Source organism: Muscardinus avellanarius, assembly GCF_963383645.1.
Source record: "Muscardinus avellanarius genome assembly, chromosome: 13".
Classification (NCBI taxonomy): domain Eukaryota; kingdom Metazoa; phylum Chordata; class Mammalia; order Rodentia; family Gliridae; genus Muscardinus; species Muscardinus avellanarius.
This window is the reverse complement of record NC_137799.1, coordinates 91,112,187-91,133,832: the sequence shown is the minus strand read 5'-3', so window position 1 is coordinate 91,133,832 and position 21,646 is coordinate 91,112,187. Positions and strand designations below refer to the sequence as shown.

General features: G+C 40.7%; 1 protein-coding gene across 1 annotated transcript in view; it reads right to left on the bottom strand.

The window, feature by feature from the left end:
* Positions 1-290: 290 nt before the first annotated feature.
* NTRK2 (neurotrophic receptor tyrosine kinase 2) overlaps positions 291-21,646 on the bottom strand; it is a gene marked incomplete at both ends in the record, with an annotated part of 373,926 nt that continues 352,570 nt past the window's right edge. The window contains 2 exons of the mRNA XM_080709003.1: positions 291-476; positions 2,699-2,857. Coding sequence (XP_080565129.1) covers positions 291-476; positions 2,699-2,857 — 345 coding nt within the window. The remainder of the gene's footprint in view (positions 477-2,698; positions 2,858-21,646) is intronic.

Below are 21,646 nucleotides of genomic sequence, written 5' to 3'. Positions count from 1 at the left end.
AGGGGAGGACTGTGAAGCAGGAAAGACCAAAAGAAAATGAAGAAAAATGAAAGAGGAAAGGCAAAAGAAAAGAACAAACCGAGGAAAATGGAAAGAGAGAACGCCAAAAAGAAGACGCTACTGTCTCTGTGGATGGAGAAGTGCTCCCATCTGAAAGCAGCTCAGTGTCTTGTTGATACTGTCAGCGCGCAGGACAGCAGAGCCAGGGCACCCAGCGGCAGTTCCAAGGTGCTTGTCCTCTTGGCCCATCTGAGGAGTGCGTCGGGAAGGGTCTGTCTGGGGAAAGGGCCCTAGCCTAGAATATCCAGGTAGACCGGAGACGCCTTGGCCAAGTTCTGAAGGAGGGTGTGGATGCCCTTGATGTTCTTCCTCATGTGGGGTTCTCGCTGCCAGCACCCCAGCATCAGCTCATACACCTCCTGCGGGCAGGTGCGAGGTCGCTGTAGAACCCGGCCCTGAGTGATACATTCAATCACCTGGACAAGACCAAAGGCAGGGGCAGACAGGAGAGAAAGCAACATCAGTGCAAGAAGAAAATGAAAAAATAAAATAAAATAAAATAAATGGCAGTGTGAAGAGGGGATGGAGGTGTGCTATCCTTTTCTCTTTGCAACTTAACAAAAATCACATATAATGATCACACCTGCTTATGGAGTAGCCTGTGCTAATTTGATGCACGTATGCAATATTTTCATATCCTTCACTGTTATTTCTGTGTTGGGAGCCTCTGAATTCCTCTCTGAGTTTGTCGTGAAATTATCTCCTTAATATTAATGGCTGAAGATTCTCCCACCATGTGTCTCTAACAGCCTCTACTGAAGAATGTTTGATATTGCTAATTGTTGTTCTCTTATAAACTGTTCTGCTTTGAACAAATCTCTTATTTTTTATAAAATATATAATAAGGGTGGTGGACTATTATCCTACCATGCTATATTACAACAGTGGGTCATAACATACCATTAGAATTTATTCCTGCTGTGTAACTGTCTCATGAAACCCAATACCCAACTTCTCCCTATGCTGTCTCACTGTACCCTCTCTAAACTTTAGTGAGAGAGGATTTGAAAAAAAAAATGAAAAGAAAGATAAAGTTTCATTTAGAAGGAAGAGAGCAATTGCTATAGGTTGTTTTACATTGTGCTAAACTAGACCAGTTTATATAGATTTTTCAAATGACTCTGATTTCATGAGACTGGTGGAGAGATTACTGCCATGGAATGCTTCTAAACTCGCATGGAAAGTTCCATGTGTTTTTGTTTTTATTGGCCTGAGATGGAATCTGAATGACTCCTGTGTTGTGGTGCTGACTGACAGGGAACCCCAGGCTCCTAAACTGAGCAAGCATACTGGGGAGTGAAATTGGATTAAAAAGACAGGCATGGATCTGAAAGAGATATGAGCAGCTTGAAAAGAATGCTGTGCTTCAAACACAGGCATACAGTCGGGTTTGCCTATCTGTGGATCAACCAATCACAGAATAAAATTATTTTGAAAGCTGAGTGTGGTGGTACACACCTGTAATCCCAGTATGTAGAAGGCATAGACAGGTTCAAGGTTCATAGTATGTAGAAGGCAAAGACAGGTTCAAGGTTCATAGGTTCAAGGTTAGCCTGAGAAACTTAGGGACACCCTCAGCAACCTTAGTAAGACTTTTATTAAAATCCTGGGGATATAGCTTGGAGGTAGAATGCCCCTAGTTTCAATCCTCTGGTAACAGAGGGAAAATATTGGAAAAAGAAATTCCATCTCTAGTGAGCATGTTCAGACATTTTCTTGTCATTATTTCTTAAACAATATGGTATGACAACTATTTACATAGCATTTGTGTTACACTAGGCATTATAAGTAACCTAGGAATAGCTTAAAGTATATGGTAAGATACGCATAGGTTATGTGCAAATACTGTGTCATTTTATATAAGGGATTTGTGTGTTCTAAATCTCAGCAACCAAGAATGGAAGAGTAGGAGAGGAAGAAGGCTGAGGTTGATTAATGGAGGAGCCACATCCAAATATGTGTAAAAGTATGAATATAGCATGGTCAACCTGGACACTCATTATTGGGAGGAGGAAAGGAGACCAGGGGAAGGGCACCAAGCACAGTCTAAATGTATACCATTTTCAATATGTTCCACATATACATAAAATAAAATATGAAAATAACATCATTTTAAGAAAAAAATAAATTTGGGTGTCCATGAGAGCTTCTGAAGCTCATCCTTCATAGATCTCAAAGAATGACTACATTTGCAAAAGGATTAGAATAGGGAAAAAATATTTAAGCTTTTCACTAGCAGTTAAGGTTCTAGTGAAATGTGTGAAAAGAAAAGAAAAAAACTGCAAATACATTGAAACAGTACCAGAAACCCTTCTTGGACTCTAAAGGAGCCAGAATGCTACATCTGCTATTAGTTTATTAAATGAACAGCACAAAGTAATTGCTTAGTCCTGTCATTAGAAGAGCAAAGATTAATCAACAACATTGTACTTTTCTTCATCAAAAATTCTTCTAAAGTCAGAAATGACTATACTTTGACCATGAAATTGAACATGGCGGGCTATATCAGAAGTACTGCTGTCCTCAACAAAGACACATCACATCATGCCTTGACTTCTTGCCCCCAGAGAGGACCCCCATCCCAGAGATGCCTGTAGGACTTCAGCCCTGGAGTGTCTCTCCCCGACCCATTTCTCACCTCATTGTTTGACAGCTGGTACCAGGGCTGTTTGCCATAGGTGAAGATCTCCCACAACACGACCCCCAGGCTCCAGACATCACTCTCTGTGGTGAACTTCCTGTACATGATGCTCTCTGGAGGCATCCAGCGAATGGGCAGCATCGTGTGGCCACCGACCTGGTAGGAATGGAATGGACAAAAAGCATCAGTCAGAGCCACATGTGGAAAGGAGCTGGGAGAGGCTGCCTTGTCTCTCCCTAGTTGTGCTTATTAATTTTAGTTGTCTATAAACACACAGGGGTATGCAACTTCTTTATCTCTGGCAACAGACACATAGTCAAAAGAATGGTCAAACTCTTTTCATATTATTTGCAACTCTTTCTCTCTTAAAGCCAGATAGGAACAGAGATGATGATTAGGTTGATGTCCATCTGGTAAAAGGATGGTTCAATATTCTATTTAGAAAGATAACTTTGAGGGCTGGGTAGTGTAGCTCAGTGGTAAAGTTCTAGGCTACCATGCACAGGAAGGAAGGGAGAAAGGAAGAATGGAAGGAAGGAAGGAGAATTGAGATAACTTTGTTCAGGATAACAAATAAGGGTCCCTGCATCTCTGGTTGGGGCCAGGGCTCCTTTCACATCTAGGCATTATGTGTGGACAGTACTGATTGAAACCTCCTTTCCATGACCCACCAGTGGCTAAGACTGAAGTTACTATTCCCATTTTACAGAAAAGCCAACTGAGATTGCTGATTGCTCGTGAACACAAAGAGCATAAGTCTTTGGATTCCTAGCTCAGGAGTCTTCTTTATTACAAGGTGCTGCTGTGTCACCTTTTTATAGCAATAAATATATGCATTAAAAGCACCATTTTAGTAAAAATAAAAAGGCTGAGACACCATTAGCTAGTAACAGCAATACCACAAGCAAAGAGAAACTTGTTTGACAAAGAAGACTTGTTTGTGATTTCCTAATGCATCAAGAAAAGTGAAGAACTACATTTCCAGGTTGGTAGCACATCAAGGCTGCCTGATTATAAAGCCATGAACTGATTCCTGCAGAGTAGCCTGTAGTCTGTGGGTCCCAACACTCACTCTGTATCCTCAGCACTGCCCAACGACAGGACACATTGATACATTGACAGGACACAAGTGGGGGGCTAATGCTACAGCAAGAATCAGACCTCACCGACAACTCCTAGCCACTAATTTCTTAGACTAATAAAGAGTAGAGTTTCTGCTCAGTTTTCATTTTCAATAACTATTTGTATTGATGGGTACCTAGATTGGCTCCATAATTTGGCTACTGTAAATTACACTGCTATAAAAATATGTATGTATCACTGTAGTGTTACGGCTATTTTGGAAAGATACTAACGAGTAGGATAGTTGGGTCAAATGGTGGTTCCATTCTTAGTGTTTTGAGAAACCTGATTTCCATAGTGGCAGTAGCAATTTGCAGTTTCACTAACAGTGAATACGAGTTCCTATTTCTTGAGTCAAATAACCCAATCAAAATATAGGCAAGTGAACTAAATAGACACCCCACAAAAGAAGAAATTCAAATCTAATAAAAGCATGAAAAAATGCTCAACATCATTGGTAATCAGAGAGATGCAAATCAAAACTACCCTGAGATTTCACCTAACTCCAACTAGAATGGCAATCATTCAAAACACAAACAACAACAGATGCTGGTGAGGATGTGGAGAAGTGGGAACTCTAAAACATTGTTGGTGGGATTGCAAATTAGTGCAACTACTTTGGAAAACAGTATGGAGCCGGGTGTGGTGGCACATGCTTGTAATCCCAGCGCTTGGGAGGCTGAGACGGGGATCGTGCAGGTTCAAAGCCAGCCTCAGCTACTTAGTAAGGCTCTCAGCAATTCAGTGAGGCCTGTTTCCAAATAACATACAAAATAGGTGTGGGAGTGTATCCTGGGGGTAGAAAGCCCCTGGGTTCCATTCCTAGTACCACAAAAAAAAAGAAAAAAAAAAAAGAAAAGAAAAACTATATGGAGGAACCTCAAAAGAATGGGAATGAACTTACCATATGACCCAGAAATACCACTTCTGGGTATCTACCCATTAGAATGAAAACCAAACTACTAAACTAATGCATGTGTATCTATGTTAATGGCTGCAAAATTCACTATTGCAAAGCTATGGAACTGGCCAAGATGTCCATCAGCAGTCCATCAATGGATTACAAAACTATAGGATATGTACACAAAGGAATTTTACCCAGCTATAAAGAAGAACAAAATTATGTAATTTATAGGGAAATGTATGGAACTGGAGAACATTATGCTAAGTGAGATTAGTCAGTAATGAGAAATAAGAAATCGGATGCTCTCCCTAATATTCAGAAGCTAGGGAGACAATGGGTCACAGGAGAAACTTCAGACAAAGAAGGAGATACTATAGACGAGCAAATAAGGCGACCTAACTGAGGAGGGTAGAAGGGGGGAAGAGGTAAATTCTCTAATATACATGATACACATTAACAAACATATCAAAGTCAATCACTAAGCCAAACAGAGAAGGAGGGGGAGAGGAATGGGGTGGGGATTGGGTAAGGGCTAATTGGGTGATGTGTGCACATATCCCTCTACCATCTTGTACTCCATTAAGATTTACGACTCTAATGCACCAATAAAAAAATTAAAAAATAGAGTTCCTATTTCTCCATATCCTAAGCAGCATTTATTATTGTTTGTAGTATTGATGGTTGCCATTCTAACTGGAGTTAGATGGAATCTCAGCACAATTTTGATTTGTATTTCCCTGATTACTAATGACATTGAGCATTTTTTATATATTAACTGGCCATTCGTAGTTCTTCTTTTGAGAAGTGTTTCTTGAGTTCAGTGGTCCATTTTTTGACTGAGTTATTTGTTCTTTTAGTGCTAGTTTTTTTTTAGCTCTTTATATATTTTTATATTAGTCCTATAACATAGGAATTGCTGGCAAAGATTTTCTCCATTAACAGATGAATGGATAATGAAAATATTGTACATACAATAGAACTTTACTCCATCATAAAGAAAAACAAAATGATGTCATTTGCAGGAAAATTGATTGAACTTTAGAATATTATGCTAAGTGAAATCATTTAGTTACAGAAAGTCAAGTGTTACTTGTTTTCTCTTATGTAGGAGCTAGAGAGAAAATAAATAAAAGAAACATTAGCCGGGCGTGGTGGCGCACGCTTGTAATCCCCGCACTTGGGAGGCAGAGACAGGAGGATCACGCAGGTTCAAAGCCAGCCATGCTGGCTTAAGAGACCCTGTTTCCAAATTTTAAAAAAGTATAAAAATAGGTCTGGGAGCGTAGCCTGGAGGTAGAAGGGTTTCCAGGAACCCCAGTACCACCTCAAGAAAAGAAACTTTAGATAAATGAGGAGAAAGATTAGTAGAATAATGGAAGGGGATTAAAAGAGGAAAATAAGAAGGATAAACAGAAAAGGTGATAAAGAAAACAGTTTAAATAATGCTATGCCCATTTATGAAGTTATCACTACCAATCTCATATGTGTTAAGAGGGGGAAGAACAGGGTGGGATTTGCGGGAACATACCAAGTGCTGTGTGAATGCATGTTCGTGTTATGCTGAACTTCACTATGATGTTGTGACTTTTTGCAAGAAGGGAATGAAATAACAGTACCTAGAACATGCTCTTCCATCCTGGACCCAAGAAGCTGAAGGGGCGGAGATGTTAAAGATGTTTGGTGATTTTGAATAATGCTCTGACCATCAGATAAATCACAGGAGTGGAAGGAGGAGTCCTCTCACCCCATTCTCCCGTTCTTCTCTATACAATGAGTCCAAATAACCAAGAAAAACATAGCTTGGTGGCTGAGAGTTAAGGCGTCCCATATCTTTACTGCTTACCTTTTAAGAAACACAAAGCTCATAAAGGCCAAGTTAGCTCTAATCAGCGTGAAATTCCCTTGCCCTTTGTTCCCCAAGAAGTGACAGGAATTCAGTGTTAAATGGGCACATATGTCTCTCATGAACCTGCCTGTTACGTATGAAGATGGTGGTAATGTTTTCTTTTAGGGTTACTAATAATTCAAGCTACAATGAGCACAGCACAAGGACCCACCAACCAGAAAGGATGTTGGTGGTAAATAGGGTACATTCTGTGTCATATACAGATATTTTCTGTTCATAGCTCCATCTATATGCCCAGTATTGGAAAAGGAAAGCTGCTAATATATATATGGAGAACTTGACATTTCCAGTGACTCAGAAGGACGTGTGGTACAAAGGTGGAATGATCCCACCAGTTCCTGGCCCACCATGCAGCAGTGGCAAGGAGAGAACTGCTCTGAGTCTGTGTAGGGGCTGGACTGGCCACTCTGCAGGGCTGGCTATATCTACCCTCTTTCTACATTCCAGGAAAGGCTGGGCCCTTTGGCACACTTATTATCAGAGTGTTAACCTCTGTAATACAGATGTCTCCTTGTCGTTTTCTGAACCATACTTAGATAGCTCTATAGAGTTAACAAAACATCTATCTACTGATCCACCAAGTTTCATGAACACACCAAGAAGTGTGGAGAACTCATCGTGGCTCCTTTAGTCTACAGATGTTTAGTCAGCAGTTATGAAACCTTGTCCAAGGTGACATGTCTGACACATAGTATTTCTAGGACTAGGGTCTAGATGTTCCTGAAGATCATTGCACCCACATAGCAAGCATCTACTGGGGACCACGAGGGCCCAAAACAGGACATTGCACTCTATGACTACTATGTACAAACAGGATGGGACAGAATCAAAAGAAAGAATAGCCCCTATCCCTTTGGATCTTATTGTTTCTTTGCCTATTTTACCCTTTTTCCTTCCTTATAAAGAAGAGCTCATATCATGTTTTACATCAAAGCTAACTGCAGTCGAGTAACTAGCTCATCTGTGTGTTCTGTTGTCACTTAAAATAGACCCCCAGCCAGCAAAGTGACTTGGAGAAGTGGCGCCTCAAAACGAATGCTGTGACTTTGTCTTTTGGCTCTTTCCTCCAAATTGTGATATTTAAACACTCGTGAAATAACAGATGTTATCTGGACAACACATATTTTTGAAACCAATAGAAATGTGTGCTAATCTTTGTTAAAAAGTTTGGGTCTTGGTAGAGCATTTCCATGCGGATTTAGCATGGACTAAGGGTCGGGTTTTTGGTGAAATAGACATAATTTCTTATGGAAATATTGTGATCAAGAGATACTTGATGTGATGGACTGTTGGTCCATGGCGGGCAGAAGGACTAGGTAGAATACTATATCCTGTGTGCTGAATTTTGGATACCAGTCCCTCAAAATGTTAAGAGTTAGTTCTCCCTCAAATTTCCTAGGTCAAAAGTGTCAAATATACTATATAACTTCCTTTACTTCTTGTAGTTTCAAAATGCTTAGAATTTATTGAAGTACTGAAGGAGTTCAACAGGAAAGAATGAACTTAACTATAACTTAATGAATTAGACCAAGATGAACATACATTTTTGGGAGAGAAAGCAACTTATATAGTCTCCTAGAACCACACAGCTAAAAACAGATTTTTGGGTGTGTTAATCTAGCAAGATGCCAGGTTCTCCATATTTATTTGAGCATCTGTCTACCACAGCAGTGCAATGTAACACCCACTCATGATACCAGAAACTCCGGGTTTCAATAGTACACCCAGCTATTTCCTACTTGGGTAACCTTGACTAGTTGCCAAACCTTACTGTGTTCTAGTTTCTCCAACTATAAATTGTGGGCAACAAAGGTCATGAGGTAAATATTCAAGTAGACATTTATGAAAGTGCTTTATAAATCTTACTGTGCCAAATGCTTTCAAAGTGTTGTCTCTTTTCTGGAAACTTTACTCTTATTTCCTGAATTAAGGGGAAGAATCAGCACATGTGACCATGTGTCTTTCCTTTCCTGTACTCCTCATTTGGCAGTGACCATGTTTCTCCTTTGATTGTAGCCCACAACATACCCTGAACTCTGTCATGTATTGTTAATGGCCAAAGGAAAAATTGCTTTTTTTAAAGAACAGAAACACACACACACACACACACACACACACACACACGCACGCACACTCTTGATCTACATGTTTCTCCATCTGATCATTCATTTTCTGCTTGCAGTCTCTTTGGGACAGATTTTTCACTTTAATTCTTTCAAGAATCTCTTCTGGGAGTTCACACATGCTGTTATAAATAATGCTTTCCTTGTTCTGGTGTCACACGGGTGAGTGGTGGGAGAAGCTAATCAAAGTTCAGACAAGGTTCACATGTTTTCTATGCCCATTTAGAACATTTCCCAACATTTCTTAGCAACATTTCCTTGGGATTTTGGAGCACGTCATAAGAATAGATCTCCCCTCCCAGGTCACCATTGTTACAAATTACGATCATACTCTTGGCACAGACATGTGATGTGATGGCTTTTGAGCCACACAATACCATAACCCTGGAGGCAACAGATACAATGAGACACTTGTTTCATATTGTGGTACTTGGCAACGTGCCCTCACACCCTTGCTTAAATATTTGTGAGATGCAATGGGATTCTAAGTATGACACTGTGGGTCAGAATTTCTGCCCTTGCTCCCCCAAGAAGTGGTGGCACTGTGGGGGCTCTCTGGTGGCCAACCAGAACAGACTATGCGGTCCTCACCAAACGAGCCCACTGAACTTGTGCAAAACGAGAAATCCAGTTAGCTGGGAAGTTGACTTGGACTTGCAATTTTTACTTTTCAACACAAGAGACTAGATTTCGAGCTCCTAATGTGCTACTAACCAGCTTGGACAAGTTCCCTTGGGTCTTCTCATTTATCTTCTTATGTATCGTGGGTAGTCAGAGCAGCTCTTGGTTACTTGTAGCACGAAACACTATGGTCATGTGATCACCCACCTTCACTTTGCCACTGCAGTTATCATCAACACACAGCCTCTCACCTTTTACAAAAACTTCCATTTCCATTCAATTATCTCACTTGCACATAAGAGCTAACCTCTGAAATAGACACTAACTTGCCCACATAGTACAAATAATATTTCTAATGCTCAGAGAGTATAAGTAGCTTGCCCTAAGCCTTACCCAAAGCCCCTCTCCAATGAACATCTACTTATTTGTATGGGTCATTCTGGTCTTCCGGCTTCTCTGGTCTCCCACACAGGTGCTGCATTCAGCGAGAAAGCCTGATTATGGTTCCCCACCCACGGAAAACCTTCCTATGCCTCTTGAAAGGTTTGATCTTATCTTTCTCCTCATCCTCAAAGATCTTCTAAGGAGAGTTAAAATTCTACCATTTCAGGGACACTCCCTATCCCATATTCAGTGACTATTCTACTGCCTTCATGCATCTATCCCTGGAAAAAGGGAAGACACTCTCTCCTGCAGACAGATCACCTGCCTGAGAAGGATGGATGCTAATTCAGTTATGTTTAGTAGGGAATAAGGGGGTTCACTGGACAGCAGACTACATCTTGAAGTGGGTTTCTTACAAAGGTGATCACTGGGTGACACATTCTCAATGTATTTTTTTCAAAAAGATCAGTCTTAATTACCACCCGACCCACATTGCAATCATTTCTCTAAACTCTTGACTAAATGAAAGATTAGATGGTGGAAACAGCCTCACCTATTTGATGCTATAAGATATTGGAACCAGCCAGGTGTGGTGGCTGGTGCTTGTAATCCCAGCATTTGGGAGGCCGAGACAGGAGGATTGTGGTTCAGGGACAGCCTCAACTACTTAGTGAAGCTCTTTGCAACTTAGTAAAACCCTGTTTCAAAATAAAGAATAAAAAGTAGGGCTGGGGGTGTAGCTCAGAGGTAGACTGCCCCTGAGTTCCATCCCCAGTACTGCCAAAAAAAAAAAAAAAAGAAAAAAAAGAGAGAAGAATTAAGAACCTCTTAATGAAACTCATAATCTTGTAAAATGTAACCAAAACTACTGGGAGTATAAGGGCTCTTGAGGTTGCATAAGAAACCCCATTCCTTGGTATTCCATCTGTACAGGGATTGTCCACAGTGCAGGGCTAGGACTCTTCAATTTGGCAATGAAATCTAGGAAGACTTCTTATGAAGTCTTGGTCTTGTGTGTACTAAGTAGGAATATTGATCTTGTGATGGTAACTGGTGTCTCATTTCTTCTGAGGCTGAAGAAGGAAAGAAACTAAAGAAGGAAGTCAAATCACAGAGAATTGAAAAAGGACTCAACCATTAAAGTTGCTAATCATTGTAACTTGGGTAAACCATTAAAGTTAATCAAAACAATGTCTGAGGCCTTAGGCCAAAGAGAAATTCCATAGTGCCTAAAATAAATTAAGCTGAGAAAAGTGACTAATTCTGATTTTAAAGCATATCAAGACAATAAATTTTTTTAGCTTTTAGTGTTTGTTTCATGATAGCTCATAAATCTGATAGTGAGATTTGATATAAAACCCTTAAAGAGTATAATCTTGTTCAAAATAAAAAATAACAACTATGATATAGTTAAAATATCTGGGCCCGAGTATCCTTTAAATCTACCTGTTGAAAACCATTTCAAGATAATAAAATCTGGAGAAAATACTAACGGCCGGTGGTGAAACTGCCTCAAATTAGTCAATGCCTTCATTATTTTTAAGTCAAAGTGGGCATGTCTATCAGTGCAACAGAATTTATTTCTTACCCAGGAAATTCAGAGTGCAAACTCTGTGTTCACTAGGTTATAACTTGTGAAAAATTTCCAGTGGCTTAACATGTGATTTCTTTTTCTACCGGGAAAACCAGGATTTAGTGAAATTAAGAAACTTGCTGAGAAAGCGTAAATATGAATTGGTGACCAAGAGTATTAAGGGCAGCTGTCTGTTTCACCATTCTTCGTGTTGACGACCTAGGTTCTTCCTCACATTTGTTTTTGTTGATTTTTTATTCATGATAAATACTCAGAGCATCTTTGTCACTGGTCCATGTTAATAAGGAAGGTACAGCTCACTTTCCAGGTGAACTGGGAGATAAAAGAGGAAGGGGCAAGTTCATCTCTCCCCCTTCCGTTGAGGCCCTCATAAAATGCTCCCTTGTCATCCTCTCTCCTCCAACTGCATCTATTTGTCCCAGTCTTCTTCTTCCTAGTCCATTCCTACTTTCCTCTTTCTTCCAATCTCCTCTCAGATCTCACTTGTCCGGTTCCAGTTCAAACGCTGCATTTAGTCTTGCCTGGTTTACCTCCAGTTCACTCTCCTACTCATGACCATGCTTCTCCCACAATTCACCCTCCACAGCCTCTCTGCTATGTAGGCAGGAGCCTTTCTACAGACCCAACACCAGCAACCAAGCTGGCTCTGAAACCACATTCGATTTTAAAGCGATTAATGTTAACCTGGGACCTTCTCAACTCACTGGCAAAGACCAACGATGCCCGGGAGGCTGCTTTCAGCTTGTGGTGTTTACTGAGAGTGAGTGATAACTTGTTTGGAAGCCAAACATTTTACTCCCTTCGCAAGCTCAGGCCAAAGGGCAAGCCCCATTAAGAGACGATTACTTGTCAGAGGCTTTTGGCCCCATTAAATATTGAAGGGGCTCCTAGACCTCCTCCTCACACCCTATCTGATTGCTTCAGTTCAGCAATTTCTCCTGATCTGTTCCTTAAAAATTCATGAAAGCTGTAAACTTTAAGGAAAGGGTAGACCTTATTTACTTATTTATTGCATGTTGCATTTGTAATAGGAGGTTAAAAAGAGATGAGAGAAACAATGTCCACAAATGTTCCCCTTGGAGAAGAATCTGGAACCACTGTGCTCAGCTTGTGGATGCTCCGAGACCACATCGGGGAAGGCAGAAATTATGCATGCATGTTCCCATGGCGATAGCTACTTCCTCGGAAGAAACCGAGTCTTTCTGCCTTGCCTCTCACTCCAGAATGAGCACATCTTGGGGTGATCCAGGAGAAATACCGGTGCTATCTTGGTCATCCTTTTAGAAATAGATAATTAATATTCCCCATTTGCTGATATTTATAGCCTAGCAAATTCTTCAATGTCTTTTCCCATTTATAATAACAACCTGGTCCTACACATAAATGTAATGACTTAGTAACTTGAAGTCTGAGCATTTTTTGCTAATAATGTTTTCTTTTCAAATACTGTCTCTCATAACTAAATCTCTATTGTGCTAAAAGAAAACTGTCATCTATGTTAAAGGGAAAGATAACAGATCTGGCATCACTGTCTTCCAACATTTAGATTCTGGATAAACAGATAAGCCGAATTTAATACACGATTTCTATTAGAGATTGATTTTTCTCTATGCTTTACCAATAATAATAATGATAATATAAACAATGCAAATTATAACAGTACTTCATGTTTGTGCAGCATTTTTCTTTCTTATAGCATTTCCACATCTATTTACTCTATAATAATCAAATTCCCTCAAAATATTGTTTTAAAGATTAAATGAGTTGATATTAGAAAAGCTCATAGAAATCAGATCAAAAGTTTATATATGAGGCAATGTGTATGTGTGTGTGTGTGTGTGTGTGTGTGTGTGTGTGTATCTGTCTGTCTATATCACTGGAGATTTAACTCAGGGCATTCTGCCTTTGAGCTACACCACCAGCCTCATTTTATTTTGAAACAGGGTCTTGCTAAGTTGCAGAGGGTCTTGCTAAGTTCCTGAGGCTGTCCTCAAACCTGCCATCCTCCTGTCTCAGTCTGCCAAGTACTGAGATTAAGAGCATGTGCCACCATGTCTGGCTAAACTAGGGAGGCCCAGGCATGGGAGTGTGCCAGGTGGCACAATTAGAAGACTGTAGAGCCTTTAAGAGACGGAGCCTAATGGGCGGTCTTTAGATCACTGGAAACATTTCCTGTGGGACCTCAGTCCCTTCCTCTTTCTCTCTTTCTTCCCATTGTTATCAATGAGAACTTCTCCTTTAATAGAGCAGGGGAGATTTAGATGGTAATGGAAATGTTCTACATCTTGATTGTGGTGGCAATGAAGTTATTGTTTTCCAGAATTAATAGAACTTTTCAGTAAAAAAGGTAAAATCCTCTGTATGAATATTATATTTCAATGGATCTGACTTATATAAAGTTCTTAGAACAACTCCTGGCACATAGGAGATATGCAATAAATATTAGCTGCTGATCCTCTAAATATTTAATTCTCCGTTTATTCTGCTTTTATCCTAATTTAAGCAGAGACTCTCCAGGCCCAGGAGGTGAAGTGACCAACCCAAGACCACATAGCCAGGAAGTGGCAGAGTCTACACCAGGACTCAGCTTTCAAATGCTTGGCATTCTTTGCAGTTTATCTCAAGTATGGCTCGGAGTCAAATGCAAGGATGGGAAAGGTTCTCTGCTTTAGTCTGCTACCACAGCCTAGGTTGCTTAAACAGCAGCAATTAATGTTCTCATAGTTCTGAGGCCAGCAGTCCCTGGTCCACTTTCTGGGGCTCTCTTCCTGGCTCCTAGACAGATGCTCCTTGCTGTGTTCTCACACATTCTCTTCTCATGGTGTATCCAGGAAGAGAGACAGAGTGAACCCTCTGGAGTCCCCTCCTAAAAGGACACAAATCCTATCAAAAGAAACTCCACTCTCATCACCTCCTTTAATCTTAATATTTTCTTAGAATTACATCTTCTAATAAAATCACACTAAGATTAGGGCTTTGCTAGAGTTTTGACCTAGAATGTCTTTCAAAGGTCCATGTGGTAAAGACTTGCTCCCCTGGGTGGTGACCATGGGATATTGTGGAGACTTTAAGAGCTGGAGTCTAGTGTGAGGTCTTTAGATCATTAGGGATATTCTCTTGTGGAATCTTGGTCCCTTTCTCCTCTTTCTTCCCAAAATGAGTGTGAAATAAAAAGTATACTCCAAAATTGAAACCTCCAAAATTGTGAGCTTAAAAATATACTTTTAACTTTGTAATATGACTTCAGACATTTGTTATAATGATAGAAAGCTGATTAATACAGGCTTCCAGACAAGAATTTTGAAGGAAAACAGACTGCCCATCATCCTCTCCTGCCAGTGCTTCTAATTCTAGTGTGGCCCAGGGGAGATAGAACACAACCGAATGTGAGAAGAGAGAGAATTCTAGCTCAGAATCTGAGTCTGTGGTCTTTTGTCAGATTTTCATGACCCTAAGTGAAGGTCTGACCCCACTGGCCTCGATCCTCCTTGGGAAACTTTTGATGGTTTCCCTATTACCAACTAATTCTACAGTTCAGCAAATGGCTGAAAGCTGCCAATGTCCGGCTGCAGCCCTCAAACTCAGTTAATTTCCAATGCAATCCTTAGGGGCAATTCTGTCCTCCCTTGTTTCCGTTTTCCCTGAGGGTTGCTTAGGGAGAGTGAGGAGACTTGGGAACTCCCGAGGTGGAGTGACTCCACATCTGCTCAGTTACCTCCTTTCTCAGTCCCATTGTTCTATGACTAAGGGAAGGCCTAATGTCAGGGTTTGGACCTGGAATGTCCCCCAAAGGCTCAAGTGTTGAGGGCTTGAAAGTAGCGCTGTCATAGTGACTGTTTGGAGCATGATTGGATCATGAGGGCGCTGACCTCATCAGTGGATACATCCACTCACTGGGGGGCGGTGGGAACTGTTAGGAGGTGGGGCTCAGTTGGAGGAAGTAGGTCTCTGGGCTCTTTGCTCTCTCTTCCTCTGCTTCTCTTCTCTCTCATGCTTTCTTCCTTTTCCTCTCCCTCCTTTTTCCTCTCTTTATCCTTCTCAGCTGCCATGAGCTGAGCAGCCTTCCTATGTCACATTCTTCCATCATGATTTCCTGCCTCAACTCAGGCCCAGAGCAACAGATCCAGCTGACCATGTATTGAAACTTCTTAAACCATGAGCCAAAATAACTCTTTCTTCTTCTAAGTTGTTTTTTGCAGGCCTTTCATCTCTGCTGACTAATACACCTACACGTTATGCACTCTATACAATCTAAAGAGTCCAAGACCCTCAGTCTTAGAAGTGATTGCAAGGCTGGACATGGTGGTGCACACTTGTAATCCCCACGCTTGGGAGGCATAGACAGGAGGATTGTGCAGGTTCAAAGCCAGCCTTGCTGGCTTAAGAGATCCTGTTTCCAAATAAAAATATAAAAAATAGGTGTCTGAGAGTGTAGCCCAGAGGTAGAAGAATTTCCAGGAATCCCAGTACCACCAAAAAAAAAAAAAAAAAAAAAAAGAAGTGATTGCAGTTTCATATTCTCTTGCAATTGGCTCTAATCAGAAGTATATATTTTCTCACTAAAGCATAAACTGTAATCACACAGATACTGAAGAATCACAATTGGGTCTAGAAACATGAATCCTTCATCTTAAGAATAAAGTGAAATTAGAAAGACACAACCTGAGTCAGGCATGGTGGCATATACTTGTAATCCCTGAACTTGGGAGGCTGAGACAGGAGGATGACAGGTTTGAAGCCAGCCTCAGCAGCTTAGTGAGGCTCTCAGCAACAGCTTAGTGAAACCCTGTGTCCAAATAAAACATAAAATAGATCTTGGGAGTATAGCCTGGAGGTAGAAGGCCCCTGGGTTCCATTTCCAGTGGCCCCCACACAGAAATACACAACCTGCTCTCCCCTCTCTGCTGATTGCTTGTCTGCCTGGCAACTTTTATCACCCTTAACAGGGCATTCCCAAATGCACTCATAGAAGGACAAAGCCTATAGAAAGTACTATACCCCACGTTGCCTGCCTTGTGATTGTATATTACACAGAAACAAGAAGCTGTACATTTCTATAATATGCATCTCGTTAAATTGCCATTGTAAGTGTTCCATTTTACTGCGCTCTTAATGGTCTCCTGAGCATTATAGTGTTTAACCCAAGAGGCCATCTGACTTTCAGATTTTGGGACAAAAGCCCCACACACTTCCATGGTGAGAAGCCATAGGGACTGACGGAGTGCTGAGAACAGGCAGCCAGGAAAGCAGGAGTAATGCATAGTCACATCATTGTCTATGTTACGATGATTACATAATGTTGGTTTAGTACCAAAATCCAAATGTGAAATTAATTGCTCCAATGGAAATAATTCTGACAGAATTACATTCCAGGTAGCTTTTGAAAAGGGATAAAAAGGTGATATGCCAAAAGAACAGATAAAAGAAAACAACAATATTAACAACAAAGACTTCGCTGTATTAGAAATATCCCCTCCAATTCTGCTGTGATTGTTGGGATCATTACTGCACCAGGTCCAGTGGGTGGATCAGCTGCGCCACCATTAACCTCAGCCAGCTCGTTAACGCTCAAGACCCTTCAGAATCTACATTCCACCATTAACCTGAGATGAGGACTTAATGCATCAGTCAGTTAAAAACAAATAAAGTCTTCTTTCTTTCAAAGTTGGGAAGTTCACTCTCATTCAGAAGTAAGTCCATGTCCATGAGATAGAACAGTAACAGGAGAAGTACCTTCTCTAGGAAAGGTGGCTCTAAGTGCCAGTTTGGCTTCACTGTGGTTTTTTTCTGCTCTCCCTATAATATACACATAGTAGCTGTGATTACAGTTATAAAGAACATCATGGATTCTTATGACTGCTGATTGCGAGACGTAAGAAATAATACAAGTAACTCAACTACTGACCAGCTGCTCTATGTACCCTGCTCTGTGCTAAAGAAGTGGCCTCATTTACCAATTCTTTTTTGTACTTCCTTAGCTACCCCTACAGACAAAATATACCAATAAAAAGTGCACATATTGCAAAAAGAATGTGTTTTCCAATTTTGGAACCAGAGCTCAGTTTCTAACCAGCAGCTTTTCTGTGCACAGTGGTGGGTAGAGGAAGCTTGATGTTACAGAAACCCAGTGTGGTGTAGCCCTGTCCTTCTCAAACCTTTCCACAGAAGCACCCCAATACTGCAGAATGAAGTAAAAGGCTGAAGGGGTGGGGAGTAGCTAGGATCATGTCTGAGGGTAGCCTAGATATTTATGGCAAGTGTGGCATTTTAAAAATCTTGCATTTCACCTTTAACCTTTGATATAATTGTTGCATTAGATTTCATGATGTATTATAAAAAGTATTGTTTTGTCTTGAAGTCATTTGTTAAAATGAATGTTTTAGAACCATGGGCTGTGTTTATTTTGTGGTTCCTTGGGTCTCTAGTCCGGAATCACCATCTGTGTCCAGATATTGCCCAGCCTCCCTTTCAGAAGCACTGGAAGCAGAGAGCGTGGGCTTTGGAGTCCTCAGACCCACTTCCTGTTCTACACTGGCCACTAATTGGTAGCAAACAAATCACTTAGGGTCTTGTAATCTCTCCATTGTGTATGAAAAGGAATAAAAAATGTATGCCTACGTCAAATCTCTGAGCTTCTCCCCAGGCTAAGTTCCAAAGAGATGCCCCCTTCTAGGATAACCCTATGGCTGGTACTAAGCAAAATGAAACATTCAGCCAGTAACCTTGGAATAATAGCAAAAAAATCTGCAGCAGGATTCAGAATTCATTATGTTCCATGCACACATGAATTTATGTGATACTGATGTGTGTAAAATACGAATCAATATTAAACATTCATTGATATTGATTTGTAAAATATTTATGCAAATGAATTAATGAATGAATCTACCATATGATCTGGCTATACCGCTACTGGGTATCTTTCCAAAGGGGTTGAAACCAAAGAACTACAGTAACATATGCATACCCATGTTCAGAGCAGCAGAGTTCACAATAGCCAAACTATGGAACCAACCAGGGTGTTTATCAATAGATGAGCGGATTACAAAATTAGGGGAAATACACACAACGGAATTCTACTCAGCAATAAAGAAGAACAAAGTTAATTACATCTTTTGCAAGAAGATGGAACTACCCAGATAACATTATGTCAGGCAAGATTAGTCAAGCACAGAAAATGACAGGTCATATGTTTTCTCTAATATGCTCGGGCTGGAGAGTAATTGGAATCCCAGAGGGACTCCAGATAATGGAGGAGAAACCTCTGTGGAGCCATAAAGGAAGGGTAGGGGAGGAGGAAGACTAAGGTTCATTAATGGAAATACTACCATCAGGTATGTGTATACATGTGAATACACCAGTGTCAATCTGGGTACTTGGTACTGGGAGGGAGGAAAATGGAGGAGGGAACCAAGTGCTGTGTGCATGTATGTCATTGTCAACATGATTTACATTATGATGTGAGACTATCATGCACCAAAAAAGCATTAAAAATCACTAAAAGATAAAAATGTTTAGACAATATTTTATACAATATCTTTAATAATTTTGCATGTGAAACAAAGTTTAATGGTGTGGAATTTTTGACTTATGGTATCATGTCAGTACCGAAACAGTTTTGGACTTGAGGGCGATTCTAAATTCAGATTTTTAGACAGGTGGTGCTCACCCCGTATGCCTAAATAATTTGGTACATTTAGACATTATCATCCAGACAGTATTTTAAAGCTAAGCTATTGAATTTTATGAGGTTTTGGAACAATAACATATACAGTGAGCTATCTGTCATTGTGATTCACGAGTGGAGACACTAACTCATAGAAACCTAAGATCACAGTCAGAATTAAGATCCAAGATGGTGGGGGAAACATTTCACATCTGTCAGCTTTGTCTTTCATTTTGCATTACTTTCCCAAGTCCACCTGGAGGCATGACCAGCTATGCAAGCCAGTTAAAGCCATCCCTGGCCACTTGTTTCCTGTTCTTGGATCTAATCTAGAGAGTTCAGCAATGAAAATGCACTGCTTTGATAACTGATGCTTTCTTCTGGGAAACAAAGTGGATCTGATTGTGTGGGTCTCCTCTAACCAGAAGAGAGAAAGGAGCTGTGGAGAAACCCCATCACTATTAACCCGTTCAGTAGCACAGTTGTATTCCCGTGTTTCTTAGAGTTTGGGGTCTCGACCATGACTTTAGCTGTAGGATTTACACTGATGGTCTCCACGTGTTGCTCTTGGTTGGTGCATGGGTAGGAGACTCTCTCCACATTGTCTGCTTTTTCCTGATTACATCCTCAATATTCCACTAGTTCTGTCGTTGCTTCACTGATGAGGCGACCTTTTGACTTCCAAGACAATTTGAGTTGCCTTTGAGGAAGAAAGCTTTCCTGGTGATATCCCAAGAAAGAAAAGACTTCATAACCCTAAAGTCCTCCATGATGATTCTTTCTGCATCCTCCTCCCACTCCTCAATTTCACAGTCAACCCCTATGACCAATTTCCAGTGGACCTCTTCTCAAGATCTCTGCTTCGCAGTCACACGTGGCTTACACCAAAAATTCTATCTGGGTTCAGATCATTGGCATTTAGGATATCATATTTATTCAGCAAACATCTACTTGAATCCATTTACAAAAATAGCTTTTATGAAACACATAAAGGCCTTTCAGCACCAGTGTCCATTCTCTGAGCAGAGACTCGGGGATGATAATTCTCTTTAGCCTTGAATTTGTCTTAAGAGATAGAGACAAAAACACTCCAGAGAAATGTTCTACATTTATACTTACTGAAGATATACAAAGCCAACAAGCTACTGCAAATTGACTAAAAACTATAGGAAGAGGTAGAGGTGATTCCTAACTTTCAGAACATTGGGATTTCCCCCCTATGTTTTCCAGTGTGTGTTTAAGCTCCGTTTACCCAAAGATTAAAAGTTATTAAATTTCATCTCTTGAGAGACCCTGTTTTTCCCTCTCTCATTCCCATTCCCTTAATAGGACCTCCATCACCACAGAGTGCTGCTATTTCTGTGCAATTCATAGAGTCATCATTGATCCATTATTTCCCCTTATGCCAGTATCCAAGCCATCATCAGGTTCTTCCAGACATAAGTGCTAAACACCCTCAAATGCACCAACCTCCCATTGTGCCCACCTGGAGTAGTAAGCTGTCACACCACAATCCCGAACGAGCTGGCCAACCGGAATGCCTGCTTTCCTGTTTTTTGATGGTTTGCTACTGGGTATTGAACTCAGAAGCGTTCTTCCTCTAAGCTACATCCCTGGCCCTTTTTATTCTTTATTTTGAAATAAGATTTCACTAAGTTGCAGAGGCTGGCCCTAAACCTGCTATCTTCCTATCTCATCCTCCATCAAGTTCTGGGGATTATAGGTATGTGCCACCATGCCTGGCTCTGTGTCCTGTAATCCATTCTCTCCAAATAGCAACTGGAGTATTCTTTTTTTAAAAAAGTAAATTGTATCTTATCTCTCTCCTGCTCACAATTCTTCACTGGCTTCCTCTGTACTTGAAATAAAATCTAAATGTTTCAGTAGCACTCCTAAGTTACCACCCCCAGGGGCCGCTCACCTCTGGGTCCTCACCAGCTACCCTTCTCCTTACTCACCAAGCCCTGGCCACACTGATTTTATCTTTCTTTTTTAATGCATTTAGAACAAGCTTAAATTATTCTTCATTTTTGTTTATCTTTTCTGTCTCCTTCCACTGGAATAAGCTCCATGATTTTGATGATGTTGTTTGTTGGCATATCTCTAGCACTAGGAATTGTACGAAGCACACAGTAGGTAATTAAATAGTTGTTGAAATGGATAGATGAGAGGATTTTTCCAGTGAGCCACAGTCCCTCTAGAGACAGTAATGTGTGTGTGTGTGTGTTACTGAGGATTGAACCCAGGGGCATTGTACCTCTGTGCTACACCCCCAGCCCTATTTTTTTTTTATTTTTCATTTTGAAACAGGGTCAAATTAAGTTGCAGAGGTCCCCACATAGCAGCTAAGGCTGTCCACGAATCTTTGATCCTCCTGTCTCGGCCTCCAAAGTACTGGGATTATAAGACTGTGCTACCAGGGCCGGCCTGACAATAATCTCGTGAGGGTCCCCCATCACTATAATCTCCAAAACCAATTCCTCATGAACTGACTAGGGTCCTTCTTTAAAAGGTGGCTTCTTAGTTTCAGATGAAGGACAAATGGGCTTTTGTAATAGTTAATTGTCAGAGAAGAGAGGGAAGAAAGAAGAAAAGGAGGAAGGGAGGAAGGGGTAAAAAGATGCG